The sequence below is a fragment of the Nicotiana tabacum genome, chromosome 6 (assembly GCF_000715075.1).
Source record: "Nicotiana tabacum cultivar K326 chromosome 6, ASM71507v2, whole genome shotgun sequence".
Lineage (NCBI taxonomy): Eukaryota > Viridiplantae > Streptophyta > Magnoliopsida > Solanales > Solanaceae > Nicotiana > Nicotiana tabacum.
The window spans coordinates 201,949,823-201,966,961 of record NC_134085.1 but is presented as its reverse complement, the minus strand read 5'-3'; the positions used below and the strand labels follow the sequence as shown (position 1 = coordinate 201,966,961).

General features: G+C 36.0%; 2 protein-coding genes across 2 annotated transcripts; one reads left to right on the top strand and one right to left on the bottom strand.

The window, feature by feature from the left end:
* Window positions 1–8,684: 8,684 nt before the first annotated feature.
* On the bottom strand, window positions 8,685–9,335 carry LOC142182285 (uncharacterized). The gene is made up of 2 exons (XM_075256482.1): window positions 8,948–9,335; window positions 8,685–8,875 (listed from the first exon to the last, which is right to left on the bottom strand). The coding sequence occupies exons 1-2, from the start codon at window positions 9,333–9,335 to the stop codon at window positions 8,685–8,687; spliced, it is 579 nt and encodes a 192-aa protein (XP_075112583.1).
* Window positions 9,336–12,857: 3,522 nt separating this feature from the next.
* On the top strand, window positions 12,858–16,404 carry LOC107823501 (cysteine-rich receptor-like protein kinase 44). Its single transcript, XM_016650153.2, has 5 exons — window positions 12,858–13,099; window positions 14,289–14,499; window positions 14,580–14,817; window positions 14,966–15,116; window positions 15,757–16,404. The coding sequence occupies exons 1-5, from the start codon at window positions 12,911–12,913 to the stop codon at window positions 16,171–16,173; spliced, it is 1,206 nt and encodes a 401-aa protein (XP_016505639.1). The 5' UTR covers window positions 12,858–12,910; the 3' UTR covers window positions 16,174–16,404.
* Window positions 16,405–17,139: the final 735 nt, after the last annotated feature.

Below are 17,139 nucleotides of genomic sequence, written 5' to 3'. Positions count from 1 at the left end.
TGATTCACTAGCCAACTTCTTGCCTCCAATATCTTCCTAACTAACCAGCAAGCTTGTTTAGGAATAGGACATTCTATTATATCTCTTTTCTTTATGTAGAAGCAATGAATCCATTTCACCCACAGATTATCCTTTTTCTGAGTAACAGCCCACAACAACTTACATATTGCTGATTTGTTCTATCTGTAGAAATCTAGAATACTTAAACCTCCAACTGCTCTAGGCATACACAGTTTCTCCCAAGAAACTAAAGCTTTTCTGCATACATTAGTAACCATATGAATGATCTTCTTTGGCAATAGAAAGATTTGAGCCCAATAAGTCTGCATCTCAAATAGGACACTTTTGATCAGCTGTAGTCTTCCACTATACGATAAGAATTTAGTTGACCAGCACCTAATCTTTGCAATCATTTTTTCTACTAGAGGGATATATTGATGAATTGTAAGCTTTCTTGAAGATAATGGTACACCTAGATATCTTAATGGCATTTCCCCAGCAGAGAAGCCCATCTCCTGAATGATCTGATTTTTAAATTCACTAGACACCCTGCTATATAGAGTGAGCTTTTATCCATATTGACTTTAAGCCCAGAAACTTCAGAAAAATGGTTGAATGCATGTATTAACTGGATGGATATTCTGTCTGCCCTGCAGCACATTAGCAAATCATCTACAAAACAAATATGAACTAGGTCCAACTTTGAACATCTGGGGTGGTAGTTGAAGTCAGGGTTATGTTTCAAATTCTTCAGGGATCTATTCAAATACTCCATAGCAAGTACAAACAGATAGGGGGACATTGGATCCCCCTGTCTTAGCCTTTTTTTTTTTGCTTGAAACCTTGTGGTCAATCCTCCATTAATCAACAGTGCATAACTGATAGTTGAAACACAAGTCATTATCCAGTTGACCATCTTTGAAGGAAGTCCAAATTCAAGTAGCACCATCTGTAGGAGTCTCCACTCCACTGAATCGTAGGCCTTGCTTCTGTCAATTTTGACCATACATCTAGGTGACACCCCTTTCCTAGAGTATCCCTTTACCAATTCATGGGCTACTATGACATTATCTAGGATACTTCTCCCCTCAATAAAAGCTAACTGAGATGGACCTACAATAAGGTCCACTATTGTCTTCAACCTTTCAGTTAATATTTTAGCAATAGTCTTGTATAGAGTTGAACAACAAGCTATTGGTCTAAACTCTTTGACCATGGTAGGAGCTGGCACTTTAGGAACTAGTGTCACAATAGTACAATTGATATCTTTCAGAAGCTGTCCATTCTTAAACTGTATAATTGATGTTATTATCTCTTCTCCAATAGTATACCAGTTAGCTTTAAAGAACTCAGCTGGGAAGTCAGCTATACATGGAGCTTTTTCATTTGGAAGTCCCTTGATAGCATGTATCACTTCCTCCCCAGTCACAGGCGTGATCAGATAATGTTGTTATATTGCAGATAGGCATGGGCCATTTCTTGCTACAGCTATGTCAATACAAGGCAATTCTTCAGCAGAAATGCCTAATAAATTCTTAAAGAAAGTGAGGAACTCTTGCTGAATTAACTTTGGATCAGTGACTAAAACTCCCTGTTAATTTTGGATGTAGGAAATCCTGTTTCTTGCCTGTCTGGATTTCATGTGAGCATGGAAGAATTTGGTGTTTGAGTTACCTGAGGAGATCCATGTAGCTCTGTACTTCTGTCTAAGGACTCTTTCATGTATGGCACCCCATTTTTTCATCTCTATCAATGTCTCCTTTTCCTCATTTATAAGCCTACTATTAAATAAATCCTATATAAGACTGTCTTGGATATCATATAGTTTTTGCTTCAGACTCAGTAGTCTACATTCTAATGAGGAGTACTCTTTATTCAAGTGCTTAGCTTCTACTTCCACCAGTTTCAGTTTCTGCCAAACTACATGCATACAATGCCTACTGATATTCTGTTGCCACACATTCTGAACAATTGTCTTGAAAGCTTCCTATTGTAATAGAACATTGAGTAGTTTGAATGGCCTTCTTAGGTATTGTTTAGCAACTATAGTGCTGATCACTATAGGAGAGTGATCTGAGCACTCAGGGTTAAGATAATTGGCTTCAATACTACTATATGTTTGTAACCACTCTGCATTACCAAACACCCAATCAATGTGACTATATATCCTATTAGTATCATCTCGTTTATTGCACCAAGAGAAATTGCCAACCTTTCCTAGTCACCTGCCTCACTCCCAACTCTGTAATACAATTCTGGAAATCAACTATTTCAGCAGGATGGACGGGAACCCCATTGATTCTATGATCACTAAGCAGAATAGTGTTGAAGTCTCCCAATATAATTCAAGGCCCATTAACAGATCCTTTGATACTCCTTAATTGTTCCCACAATGGTTTCCTACCTGCAATAGAATTATACCCATAGACGTAGGTTGATTCACAGTTAAACTGAGATGCTCTATCCTCAATATAATAGTGAATCAATTGTGCAGAACTAGCAAGAATATTCACTGCAACTGATGCTCTTCTCCATCCAATCCAAATCCTTCCATTAGGGGCATGAGCATAATCTATATAAAATTCCCATTCACTTCCAAATTTTCTAGTAACTTTTGTAACTTTGTGTTGTTTAACTCTAGTCTCAAGGCAACCAATTAAGTCTATCTTCTTTGTAAGCAAAAAGTCCTTAAATTCTTTTTGCTTATGGGCCTTATTCAGCCCTCTTATGTTCCAAGAGCAGAAAATCATGGGGGTTATTTTTTAGCAAGACGTTGACTCACTCTCTTTTCAACTGCTTCTTCATATCTTCTCAAAGTTGAATACTGATTTGTTCCCAAGGAGTCCTCTAAATCACTTTCCAACTCTGCTTCCTGGTGGTTCTGAATTTCATGCTGATTGCTGTGCTCTTTTCTTTGAAACACTACTACTTGCTTGCCACTTCACTGTAATTTCACCTTGGTGGGAGAATTATGTTCTTCCTTATTTTTTGGGGGGGGGTTATTGTTGTTTAGCATTAGGCACTGGGATGTCTTGTTTAACCTTCCATTCCTTCTCCTCCTTTATTGGCTTCTATTGCACTTTTGCTGACCTTTTCGCGGTTGTATATGTTCCCGATGAGCCTCTTTACCACATACTTCAGTGAAATGCCTAAAGTGAGCACAATTCTGATAGAATTTAGGCCTCCACTCATAATCAATGTCTTGCTCCCATATGTTACCATCAGATTTTTCAATGGTTATCGTGTCTGATAGTGGCTGAGTTATGTCTATCTCAATGAGAACTCTAGCATATGATATCGTATCACCTGTGGCTGTCAATTTGTCAGTGCATATTGGTCGACCCAAGTAGCTAGCAAGTCGATCCAAGTTCTCCTCAGTCCAACACTGTAAAGGTAGTTTAGGAAATGATACCCATAGTGTAACAAATATCAGAGGTTCCTTGTTCAATTTGAAATTCGGTACCCATTCCTTTAGGATCATCGGCCTACTATTGAAAGTGTTAAGGTCCATTTTGAAGCAATAAATTCTTATCGTCTTCCGAGTCAAATTTGAAGATGAAGTATCCATCATCATGAAGTAATACTCTGGGAGTTGATACAAAGTGCCACACTCCATATACAAACTGTAACATCTCCTTGAAACTAGGCGTACCTCCTAAAACATAGCCAATCAGAGCATTCCTCCATTGCCTACTTTGTTCCTCCATTTCTATTTCATTTAACTACACAACTTTGACTCCATTTTTAATGACTGGAGGGAAAAACTTCAATTGCATGCCTAGGTGTTGAGCTCGATTATGTTTAACCACATTCGCCATAGTACGGATTTCAGATCCAGAGTTTACCTTGATAGGGCTTGGAACAGATTGTTCCGTAGGGAAATTCAATCTTCGAACAGTAGAACTAGTTGGCTCATCCTTCTGTATCGACACCGACGACTTGGTTTCCTGTTGAATTTGACTTGGACCTTCTCCTTCCGGCACCCAATTGATCAATTGCAATGGAACCAGAGCTTGGGCTAAAGTCACTTTTCTGATGAGTAATTACATGATTTTATTAAGGAAAAAACAAATATTAGGTACAACCAAAATGAATACTATACTTTTTTTTCCGAGAGTAAATTTTATGGGTTCTTCAACTTTGTGTTCATTATCCAAAAGTCACTTTTTTTTTTGTTTTGTAAAGTCATTCAACTTTGAGTTCATTATTCAAAAGTCATTTTTCTTTCTTTTGTTACACAAAAATTATTTTACTATGCACTAGTTTGACCATATTTTACAAAGTTTTCTCCTGAAAAGTCTATATGCCTTTGACATTATAAATTCTCACATTTTTGTAATGTCGTCTATATTATATGTTATATAATATACTTTTACCTAGGTATTCTACGCAGTGTATACAGAGTGTATATCCAGTATATACAGAGTATATATCCAGTGTATACAGAGTGTATATTAAGTGTATACAGAGTGTTTCGAGTGTTTTTTCCGATGTGTTCTTCTTTCTCTCCAACTTATGCTCTATTTATAGCAGTTATTTGAGAGAAATACGCCCCCTCCATGTGCAACAAGCACTAGGCTATCATGGAGGAAGCACTTACATGATGGAATGTACACTTGCTTGGTAGGAGGAGCACTTGCACCATTGTAGAAGGTGCACTAGGCTGCTTATTGCTTAGTGTTGCAACACAATACACGGATTGGAAAACATCCGTTACAAACATGAATTATATCACGTTAATATTCACTATTAACAAATAAATTTGGTCCAAAAAATTAATCAATCGATCGATCATTTGACAAAATCCAAATCCAAATCCAAATCCAAATCTCATTTCCCATTCACTCTAATTTTAAGACTATTTCATCTTAAACAAAAACTCAACAATCCCCCACATGAATGGGGAATGGCTATATCACGGAAGTATGCATGAAAAACTTGTGTGATTTGCAAGCAAGGATTAATTGCATCTGGATAAGTAGGTTTCCCTTTGAACTTTCCGTAGTGAACTTATGTCGGATATACTCGGTCAATCGGTAGATTTGATATCTTTGAACTGTCGAACTTTAGTGTATACCTAGACAACCATAAGTCACACAATCAATCCCTTAACCGTCTTTGGTTCTCATTGTTGTGTTCGTTTCAGCCATGAACACTGCCTGGTTTCATAAGTGCGTAGAGAATTGGCCTTGCAAAATTCTCCTTGAAGCGGCTAACACTTCACACTTACATAGGTGATTCCTAAACGTGTCATCCCGTAGATACACTATTTGATATACCATGTATCAAATTTAGAAATCATTAAAAAGCCTTAATGCTTTATCCTTGGTACTGAACATTGTCTCATCACGAGAATGGACTAAAACAAATTTTGTTGACAATGTTGAACCGTCATTAATGACTTTGTTTGATCTCCTTGAACCTAGATCTTGGGATCTCCAGTCTTCTAGGTAGAGTTACCGCCACAATGACTTGTTCTCGGCCATAGTCCCATTCCCCTCGATGATTTCTCAACTACCTCTCTAGTTAGGCCTTTTGTAAGTGGATCCGACACATTATCACTTGACTTTACATAGTCAATCGTGATAATTCCTCTAGAGAGAAGTTGCCTAACGGTTTTATGTCTTCGTCGTATATGACGAGATTTACCGTTATACATAACGCTCCTAGCCCTTCCAATTGCCGCTTGGCTATTACAGTGTATGCATATTGGTGCCAACGGTTTGGGCCAAAATGGAATGTCTTCCAAGAAATTCCGGAGCCATTCAGCTTCTTCACCGGCTTTATCTAAGGCTATGAACTCAGCCTCCATTGTAGAGCGGGCAATACATGTTTGTTTGGACGACTTTCAAGATACCGCTCCTCCACCAATAGTGAATATATATCCACTTGTGGACTTCGAATCAGTTGAACCGGTGATCCAATTTACATCTCAATATCCTTCAATCACCGCAGGATATTTACTGTAGTGCAAATCAAAGTTTTGGGTATGTTCTAAATATCCCAAAACTCGTTTCATTGCCATCCAGTGAGATTGACCTGGATTGCTCGTGTATCGACTTAGTTTACTTATAGCACAAGCTATATCTGGTCGTGTACAATTCATGATGTACATTAAGCATCCCAACACACGAGCATAATCCAATTGTGATATGTTTTGGCCTTTGTTCTTTGCTAGTGCAAGATTCACGTCAATTGGAGTCTTTGCAACTTTAAAGCCTAAGTGCTTGAATTTTTCAAGTACTGTCTTAATATAAGATTGTGACAATGCCAGACCTTGAGGAGTCTTTTGGATCTTAATCCCCAGAATTAAATCCGCAATTCCCAAGTCTTTCATATCAAACTTGCTAGTTAGCATACGCTTAGTAGCATTTATGTTGGCAATGTTATTACTCATTATCAGCATATCATCCACATATAGGCAAATAATGACTATGTGATTTGGAACATTTTTAATGTACACACATTTATCACATTCATTTATCTTAAAATCATTTGACAACATTGTTTGGTCAAATTTCGTATGCCATTGTTTGGGTGCTTGTTTTAGTCCGTAAAGGGACTTAACAAGTCTACATACCTTATTTTCTTTACCTGGAACCACAAACCCTTCAGGTTGTTCCATGTAAATTTCTTCCTCCAACTCTCCATTTAAGAAGGCCGTTCTAACATCCATTTGATGAATTTCAAGACCATACACTGCAGCTAATGCTACTAACATCCGTATGGACGTAATCCTTGTAACTGGGGAGTATGTATCAAAGTAGTCAAGACCTTCTCGTTGTCTATACCCTTTGACAACAAGTCTTGCATTAAATTTATCAATAGTGCCATCATCTTTCATTTTTCTCTTAAAAATCCATTTAGAACCCAAAGGTTTATTTCCAGGAGGAAGATCAACCAATTCCCATGTATGGTTGTTCAATATGGATTCTAGTTCACTATTGACTGCCTCTTTCCAGAACAATGATTCCGAAGAAGACATAGCTTCTTTAAATGTTCGAGGCTCATTTTCCAATAAGAAAGTCACAAAATCTGGTCCAAACGAAGTAGACGTTCTTTGACGTTTACTACATCTTGGATCCCCCTGATTAAATGTACTTTCTTTTGTTTCTTCCCGAGGTCGTTTAGATCCTTCACCAATCGACTCGCATTCCTTTTTATACGGATATATATATTCAAAGAACTCAGCATTATCTGATTCTATAACCGTATTATTATGAATGTTGGGATTTTCTGATTTATGAACCAGAAATCGATATGCTTTACTATTAGTCGCATATCCTATGAAAACACAATCAATTGTTTTCGGTCCTATTTTTACCCTTTTGGGTTTAGGAACTTGCACTATTTCCAAACACCCCCACACTTTAAAATAATTCAAGTTGGGCTTCCTTCCTTTCCATTTTTCATATGGAATGGATTGTGTTTTTCTATGGGGTACTCGATTTAGTATTCGGTTGGCCATAAGAACGGCTTCCCCCCACAAGTTCTGTGGCAAACCAGAACTTATCAACAATGCGTTCATCATCTCCTTTAATGAACGATTCTTTCTTTCCGCAATCCCATTGGATTGAGGCGTGTAAGGGGCTGTTGTTTGATGAATAATTCCATATTCTAAACATATTTGTTCAAAAGCAGATTCATATTCACCACCTCTATCACTTCTTATCATTTTGATTTTCTTGTTAAGTTGCGTTTCAACTTCATTTTTGTATTGCTTGAATGCGTCTATTGCTTCATCTTTACTATCAAGTAAGTAAACATAGCAATATCGAGTACTATCGTCAATAAAAGTTATGAAATACTTCTTTCCACCGCGAGATGGTATTGACTTCATGTCACAAATATCTGTGTGAATTAAGTCTAAAGGATTTGAATTCCTTTCAATCGACTTATAAGAATGTTTAACATACTTAGATTCCACACATATTTGACATTTTGATTTTTCGCATTCAAACTTAGGCAATACTTCCAAGTTAATCATTTTTCGCAAGGTTTTATAATTGACATGACCCAAACGTACATGCCATAAATCATTTGACTCAAGTAAGTAAGAAGAAGCTGAAGTTTTATTATTAGTTTCAACAACTATTACATTCAGCTTGAAAAGGCCCTCAGTAAGGTAACCTTTTCCTACAAACATATCATTCTTACTTATTACAACCTTGTCGGACACAAAAACGCACTTAAAATCGTGCTTAACAAGAAGTCCAGCAGAGACTAAATTCTTTCTAATCTCAGGAACATGAAGGACGTTGTTCAAAGTTACCACTTTGCCGGAAGTCATTTTCAGAAATATCTTCCCACATCCTTCAATCTTGGCCGTTGCAGCATTTCCCATGGAAAGTGTCTCGTTGGGTCCAGCAGAAGCATATGTAGAAAATGCTTCTCTCACAGCACAAACATGGCGGGTGGCTCCAGAATCAATCCACCATTCCTTAGGATTGCCCACCAAGTTGCATTCAGAAAGCATGACACACAAGTCATCAACATCATCATGTTTTTCTACCATGTTTGTTTGACCCCTTTTCTTGTCTTTCTTCCGAGCACGACACTCCGTAGATTTGTGTCCGGTTTTCTCACAGTTGTAGCAGTTTCCACTGAACCGCTTCTTGCTTGGGTTGTATTTCGGACCAGAAGCCTTCTTTCTCTTTTGTTATCTTCAACAATATTTGCTCCCATTATTGTTGAATTTCCACGGCCTCTTCTCTTTCAGCAGCTTTATTGTCCTCTTCGATTCTCAATCGAACAATGAGATCTTCAAGGGACATCTCCTTTCGTTTGTGTTTCAAATAATTTTTAAAGTCCTTCCACAATGGAGGCAACTTCTCAATTATTGCTGCTACTTGGAATGCCTCATTGATGACAAGACCTTCAATGAAAATTCCGTTAGTAAAATTACTAAAAATTTTACTTTCAACATTAGCATTCATTTGAAATATACCTTCAACAAGTAGATCATGAATAATCACTTGTAACTCCTGGACTTGGGTAATAACAGACTTGCTATCTACCATTTTGTAGTCCAAAAATTTTGCAGCGACGAATTTCTTCATCCCGGCATCTTCAGTTTTGTATTTCTTTTCAAGCGCATTCCACAATTCTTTTGACGTCTCCACGCCACTGTATACATTATACAGATTATCCTCCAGTCCGCTAAGAATATAATTCCTGCACAAGAAGTCAGAATGCTTCCACGCCTCAATCACGAGAAAGCTTTCATTCTCTGGAGTTTCATCTGGAAGATCAGGAACATCTTCCTTGATGAACTTCTGTAGACATAACGTAGTCAAGTAGAAGAACATTTTTTGCTGCCAGCGCTTGAAATCCATACCAGAAAATTTTTCGGGTTTCTTTGCCGGTGCCAACGCCGGAGTACGACTTGTCGATGCATTGGCAGTCATCATCGGAACAGCTTGATTTCCGTCATTCGTCATTTTTACTGTAAAAATGACACAAACAAACGTTTAAAACTGGAGTGAAAAATTACGTAGATTTTAATCTCCAACAAAACGCCACGAAGGCTTTACTCTCCAAATGGGAGTACACAAAACCACAAAGGTTTTAAGTTTCCAGAATAATAAAAGTAACACAAATACAGAAATTAAAATTATTAAATTCCTTAAGCTTGTTGTTTACTCCTGCCTGTATTTGTAAATAATGATTCTGAAAATTAGAACGTTAGCTTATAAACGTAAATATAAATAAAACAGAAATTAATTCGAGCCCACTGAATTCACAGTGTTTCCTTAAGGAATTTAATCCCCTCCTAGTACCCAAGGTTATAGATTATTTCCTCCCAGGATAGAACGAATTACACACTGGTGTAGCGGTACTTCAAACCCTAGTGTTTCAGCGAACACAAAGTTCGGCAGCAAATCACACTTATGGATGCTTTATTTGTAGTTAAAAACAATGCAGAATAAGGAGGACAACTCAGAAGTCGAATGGAAATTCTGAGAGGAAGGAATGCAAAGTATAACCAATGTTGAATTCTTACTGAAGAGAATATCAGATTGCAATTCGTTTGTCCAGTGTATACGCAGTGTATACAGAGTGTATATCCAGTATATACATAGTGTATATTAAGTGTATACAGAGTGTATATTAAGTGTATACAGAGTGTTTCGAGTGTTTTTTCCGATGTGTTCTTCTTTCTCTCCAACTTATGCTCTATTTATAACAGTTATTTGAGAGAAATCCGCCCCCTCCATGGTGCAACAAGCACTAGGCTATCATGGAGGAAGCACTTACATGGTGGAATGTACACTTGCTTGGTGGGAGGAGCACTTGCACCATTGTGGGAGGAGCACTTGCACCATTGTGGGAGGTGTACTAGGCTGCTTATTGCTTAGTGTTGTAACACAATACACGAATTGGAAAACATCTGTTACGAACACGGATTATATCACGTTAATATTCACTATTAACAAATAAATTTGGTCCAAAAATTAATCAATCGATCGATCATTTGACCAAATCCAAATCCAAATCTCATTTCTCATTCACTCTAATTTTAAGACTATTTCATCTTAAACAAAAACTCAACATAATCTACACGAAATATAATTCAACTTAGTATTTAATGTTTGATTGACCGATGTTAGGAATCTATCACAAAAATTGCTTAATCATTCTTTGACAATTCCACGATTGAAAAATATTTCCATGACAATATATATAAACATGGCTTAAAACAAAAAGTATTATAATATGGATATAAATATATTGAGTACTCAACACTAAAGCATGTAATCTATTGTTAAATGTCTATTAAGATTTTGTTCGCTCTAAATGTTTTGCTATGTTAACAAAAACACGAAAAGAAAAGAATCAATAAATTTATAATAGTTATTAATCTCAAAATTATAGTTAAAGAAAAGAATGTAATCAATTAGTGAATACTTTTATCTTTTTATTTTTTAGGTCAAGCATACGATTTTGCTCAGACTAGTTTTATTGCTTGGAATTTGGAAAGAAAATAGACTAATTGTAGTGTGTCATTTAGTAGTTTTACATAAACTTCTAGCTTCAAAGTCCAAATTATGTCTTACCCTCGCAATAAATGATTAATCTGATATACGTAAACAAAGCTACTACATACATTTCAATTTCAAAGTTTACATTTAATTCATTTTTTAATATCGACCAACTATATGTTACTATATTCTAATAACAGACCACTTAGCTACCAAAAATAATAATAACGGACCAATTCAAACATATAATTTCGATTAAAATAAAACATATACTTGACCGATATTTGATCTTCTCAATGAGACTTCTTATATTGTACTATACCAAAAATAAAAAGAAAAGAATCCGATCTTACATGTGTTTCAAAGCAAAAGCAAAACTGAAAAGTAACTATAAGTTGTTCCTTGTAAGTCGAACAAAAAATATTTAATTTGCAAAAAAAAAAAAAAAGAGCAATACTCCATTGAAATAGTCCATCTTGTTTTTCCTACTATTCAAAAATATTTTTTTCCTATATAAAATCAGAACATGCAATGCATCATTTTTAATCAACTTCTTCAATCATATTTTATTATTTTAATTGTCTAGTTTTTCTCTATAGTTTGTATTTTTGATATTTGTAATTCAAAAGTATTTATTTCCCTTTTAATTAGTTATTGTAATTTAAATATATCGACTAAAAATAATTGCATTCCTAAAAACATATATAATTTTAGCAATAAATGAATATTAGTACAAAATTAAGAGATCTATTAGTACAAGGAACGAATTCAATTGAGAAAGATTTTTCAAAGTTAATTAAATTTAATACTTCAAGCCCAACTGCTCCAGGGACTTTTGGTTCGTAGTCAATGCTTTTACTGCAACATAATACTTTCATAATCGTAGGTGTTTGAATGTGATTTAATAGCCCGGATATAATTAAATATGATGGCCAAAAAACTGTACTTTCATGTAAATCCTCGAGTAAAGATTTTACAGAGTTTAGAATACTTTTAGAGGATTGTCATTTTTTCTAAGGAAAAATCTTAATATATCTTTGGTTTAAGTTAAGAGGCAAGCATATTTAATTGCTTACTGTTTGGCAAGAAAGTATAGAAATTGTGCTAGTTCTTTCTAATGGGAATATGCTCCTTATTGTAAACTTGCTATTACTAATTCAATCTAATAAAAGTCTGTGTTAATAAAATAATTATAGGTGTTTTATGTAACAATCTTACCCTGACATTATGTAATCAACATAACTAAGTTATACTTCCTAATTATGCTAGAGGACGAGATTGAATAGTTTGTCAAACGAAGGGATTTGGTCAAATGTACTTTTAAATTTGGCCAAATAACACGATTAACAGTTTAATAAAGTGCTTATTTGTCGTTGCTTTCTTTTCAGTATTTTAATTATAATGCTCAATTTTAGTTTTGTAACTTTGTATTTATTCTTCGGTTTTAAAATTTGTGTGATTGTTACTGCCATTTCTTTTATTTTTCCTAAGCCGAGAATATTTTCAAAAATAACCTCTCTGTCTTCTCGAAGTTAGTGATAGGGCATACATACATACTACCCTTCCTAAATCCTAATTGTGGGATTACAGTGCGTTTTGTGTTGTTGTTGTTGATTTTGACAATCTGCTATCTTATTTGACGGGTTTTGAAATTTTGATCATATTCAAAATTAGTATATGCTGAAACAGTTAAATTGCGCGAGGGAAACACGGTTGATGTGATTAAAAATTAAATCAGGAAAAAAAAGTATGTATTCCGCGAAAGAGTTTTGTCGGAAAAAATATAAAGCTCAGGCGGGGCCGGCTACTAGTCAACAGGTCAACGCAATCACTATCAAGCTGCGGACCTTTATTTATATTAATTCAACACGTAATCTTAATTAAGTACCTAACGAACTTGGAAAAAGAAACTGCTGTTTATATTCTCTATGGGATTCCTCTCCAGTTTGTGCAGTTGTTTGGAGAAACGACGGAAAAGTGGCAGCGCCGATGTCGGAGCCGAAGCCGATGACAAGGAAGATGGCTTGTTTTTTGAGCTCCGCAGTTTGCAAATTGCAACTAACTTCTTCTCCGACCTTAATCAGCTTGGTCACGGAGGCTTTGGACCTGTTTATAAGGTGCGTCTCCTCGATTTTTTTTTTTATTCTACAGCTAACCACGGCTCAAGCAATTAGGGTTTTTCGTTACATAATTGCTACATTTCGCATTAAAATAATTTGAACAGCCGAATCTAAGAGCTTATTCTTTTTCTCATAATTCAACATGGTATAAAACAAGCAAATATCCTTAGTTCAAGTCTCATCGCCCCACCCCACGTTAACAAAAAATATCTCCACATTGCACGTGAGTGTGCCTGTTAGTACATAGTTAAAATAAATACATATGTACCCCTTTTGCACATCTTAAGCTTTTAGGTGAGTGCTAATACGATCAACGGAACAAGTCAAATTGCTGTTTGTACATGTAGTATTTACTGTTGTGCAGCTAAGATAATTGTGACACGCTATCTTTGGGCTTTTTATCTTATCTATATGAGTAGTGCAAAGGAATATCTTTGCTACCTCAAGCCTAATATTCACTCTTGGGAATTCCTAGGTAGTGTATAAAATGATTTGAATGCCTACATAGGTATTCAGCAATAAACTATTCCTATGATGTTTCATTAATAATGCTGCCAATGGCAACAAGCTTGTCAAAAGCTAATCTTGACTTCTATCTACAGAATTGGGTGGATTGTTGTGTTGATTGGTTGAATGTGGATGATTTGATATAAGGTACATAAGTGGTGACAATCTTGGCAAATGATGGACATGAGATGGAATATGGTGGTTGTGGTGATGAAACAGTAACCATGATTGTATAGGGTAATTTGTTCTTTGTACTGATGATAAATTCTTGGACGGGAGAGAGAAGGTCAAGAGGCAAGTCATGTGGTGTTTCTTTGATTTAAACAGAGTTGGGCATAGGCTGTTGAATAGATTATTGCTGATGTTGCTTTATAGTGCCTAGGTCCTCCTTCTGAGAAGTGAGAACTGCTAATTTCCATGTAGTACCATCACGGACTCCTGTTGCTTAGGAGCCGAACCTGTAAAATAGTATTCACTAATCACTAACAAGTTTTCATACATCAGAATCATTTAATTTAATCAGTCCAAGTGAAACTAAATATTTCAAAATTCCGAGACTCCAGTTAATAATTAATTCAGCTGCCCTAATGAACTTCATATGGTTACTATAGTTGTATAGTTCAATGAGGGAGATGCGAAGTCTATCTTGATTTTATCTTTTTATTACTTTTCTTCACAGGGACTGATGCCAAATGGTCAGGAAGTTGCTGTAAAGAAGTTATCCCTAGATTCAAGACAGGGAATAAAAGAATTCACTAATGAGGTGAAATTACTATTGAAAATTCAGCACAAAAATCTGGTTATTTTGTTCGGTTGTTGCGTGGACGGACCTGCAAAGATGCTTGTGTATGAGTATCTGCCAAATAAAAGCCTTGACTGCTTCCTCTTTGGTAAAATAAACACTCATGATGCCAAGAATTTCTTGAATACCATCAGGCTCAGGAAAAACTAATAAAGTGCGATTTTTCAGCTAAGGAGAAGTCTCCATCTTTGGACTGGACGAAGAGATTCCAAATAGTTACTGGTATCGCAAGAGGTCTTCTCTATTTGCATGAAGAAGCCCCTGTAAGAATCATACACAGGGACATTAAGGCCAGTAATATATTGCTGGACGAGCAATTAAATCCAAAGATCTCAGACTTTGGTCTGGCTAGGCTGTTTCCAGAGGACGGCACTCATGTAAATACATTTAAAATCTCTGGTACATAGTGAGTGTTATTTCCTTTCCTTGTATTTTTTTTCGAATCGACAAAGGAAAGAAAAAGGGGTTCCTCTTCTCCCATTCCTCCGCCCTTTTTTTCAGTGCAGGCTCAACCTTAAACTAATTGTCATCTGAGCTGCTTCTGCTGAATGCAGTGGTTATATGGCTCCGGAGTATGCGTTGCATGGTTATTTGTCCGTGAAGGCAGATGTGTTTAGCTTTGGCGTTTTGCTGTTGGAGATTATAAGTGGCAGGAAGAGCAGTGATCGTCGGCTAGATCCACAAAAGGCAGACCTCTTAATCTATGTAAGTTCCAGTCCCAAAAACTTCAATGTATAAGTTATTGTTTATGTGATTGAGCATGTGTATGATTTGCATTTCTTTCATGAGTTTTGAGTTTAATTTCATACTTGAATATCACTAAATACTAAGGGATCGTTTGGTTCAAAACCGGGATATCCCATGATTAGTCCCAGGATTATAACCTGGATAACTTATCTCATCTTTTATACGGGATAAGTTACACCAAGTTTTTGGTTTAAAAATAAAATTGGTTTTAGCTAATAGATCCGACCAAACACGGATAAATTTAATCCCAAAATTTATACCGGAATATCCCACCTAATCCCCGACTAAATGACCCCTAAGAGGGTTTGGCCTGGAAATAAGATATTCAAATTTTATATCAAAATAACAACTTGCTGTCATGGGCATTTCTTGAAAGTAGTAGTATTACATCTTAGAGCATAGTTGGTCAGACAGACAGTCAGTTGTTCACTGCTGCACATTAGCAGGAAAAAGTGACTGGCAGTGACAGCCACATAAACTTCCATTTTCATTCCTGAAGAAGGAAAAGATCTAGAACAACCTTTGATATTTAACCATCCACTCTCCTCTAGAGTAATTTGAGGATGTAGAAATAAATATATTGTCTCTCTTTTTACAGGCCTGGGAACTATTTCAAGAACGTAGGACCTTGGAGCTTGTTGATTCTAGCCTTGAAAACTACGATGCTGATGAAGCAGCAATGTGTATTCAGTTAGGATTACTGTGCTGTCAACCTACTGTTTCAGATAGGCCCGATATGAACTCTGTTAATCTCACGCTTTCAAGTGATTCATTTACTTTACCAAGACCTGGTAAACCGGCAACACAAGGCCGTGTAAGCAGATGGACAACTGATAGTTCTAGTGCCTTGACAAAAAATACTACTACTACTAATACTACTACTACTAATGCCAGTAGTACTTTAACTGGTGCGACAAATGCTACTAGTTCTACTAAGGCTTTTGGAGGCAATAGTTTTGTTGAGGATTATTCTAGAAATTCTATCTCATATTCTTCTATGGACGAAGGTAGATGACCTCATTTCAGAGACGGAGCTAGGATTTGAACTTTATGGGTTCTGTATTATAATTCCTTTAAGCTATTAGGTTCTAAATTAATAATTTTTACATATTCATTGGATATCTTAATATAAGTATAGAGTTTGAACAAAAGCTACTGGGTTCGGTCGAACCACAACGATCACTGTGGCTCCGCCGCTGCCTCATTTGTATTGTAAATTTTCAGTGAGTTCGTTATTTTCCGCGTATATTTTGTTATTTACCTCATTTTTCGTGCGTGTGCCCACGTGTTTAATATATGTCAAATATGGCTTTCTCATCTTTTTGGACTATATTCATGTGCAATCTATTATAGGAAGACGCACTAAAATATGGTCCTATTTATAAGCTTATTGTGTAAATATAAAAGTGGACAATTCCTCAATATGTTGTTCTGCAGGACCATGACAGAAGCGCGTAACTTAATGGCACTAAGCTTAACCAATTATTATTCCCTCCAGTTTCAAATGTTAATCATTTTGGCAATTTGAACAAATTTATTCTTACGGTTTTAATTAGGGATGTGCAAAAATTTACGGAGTGTTATAAATAATTATTTAACAGTGGATGTCCATAACTCATACAGAAGTTACTCCCATTACTATTCTCAATTAACCTTCCACTGCTTCTTACCATTATGGTTGTAACCCCCACACCTTCATAACCTCATCCATGATCTTTTCCCATGATCTCAATAGTTAAAACCATGTTTCATGACATCCCTTTGTATTACATCAATATCATCTTATAAATAAAGGGCTTGTGCATCAAATTGTACACGCTTGAATACATGGAAGAAATATTTCATGACATCCCTTTACATTACATCAATATCATCTTATAAATAGAGGGTTTGGACATCAAATTGTACACGCTTGAATACATGGAAGAAAGAAGAATCTCTCATCTCTTTCTCCCTACATTCTTATCTATTTTCTTGTTTT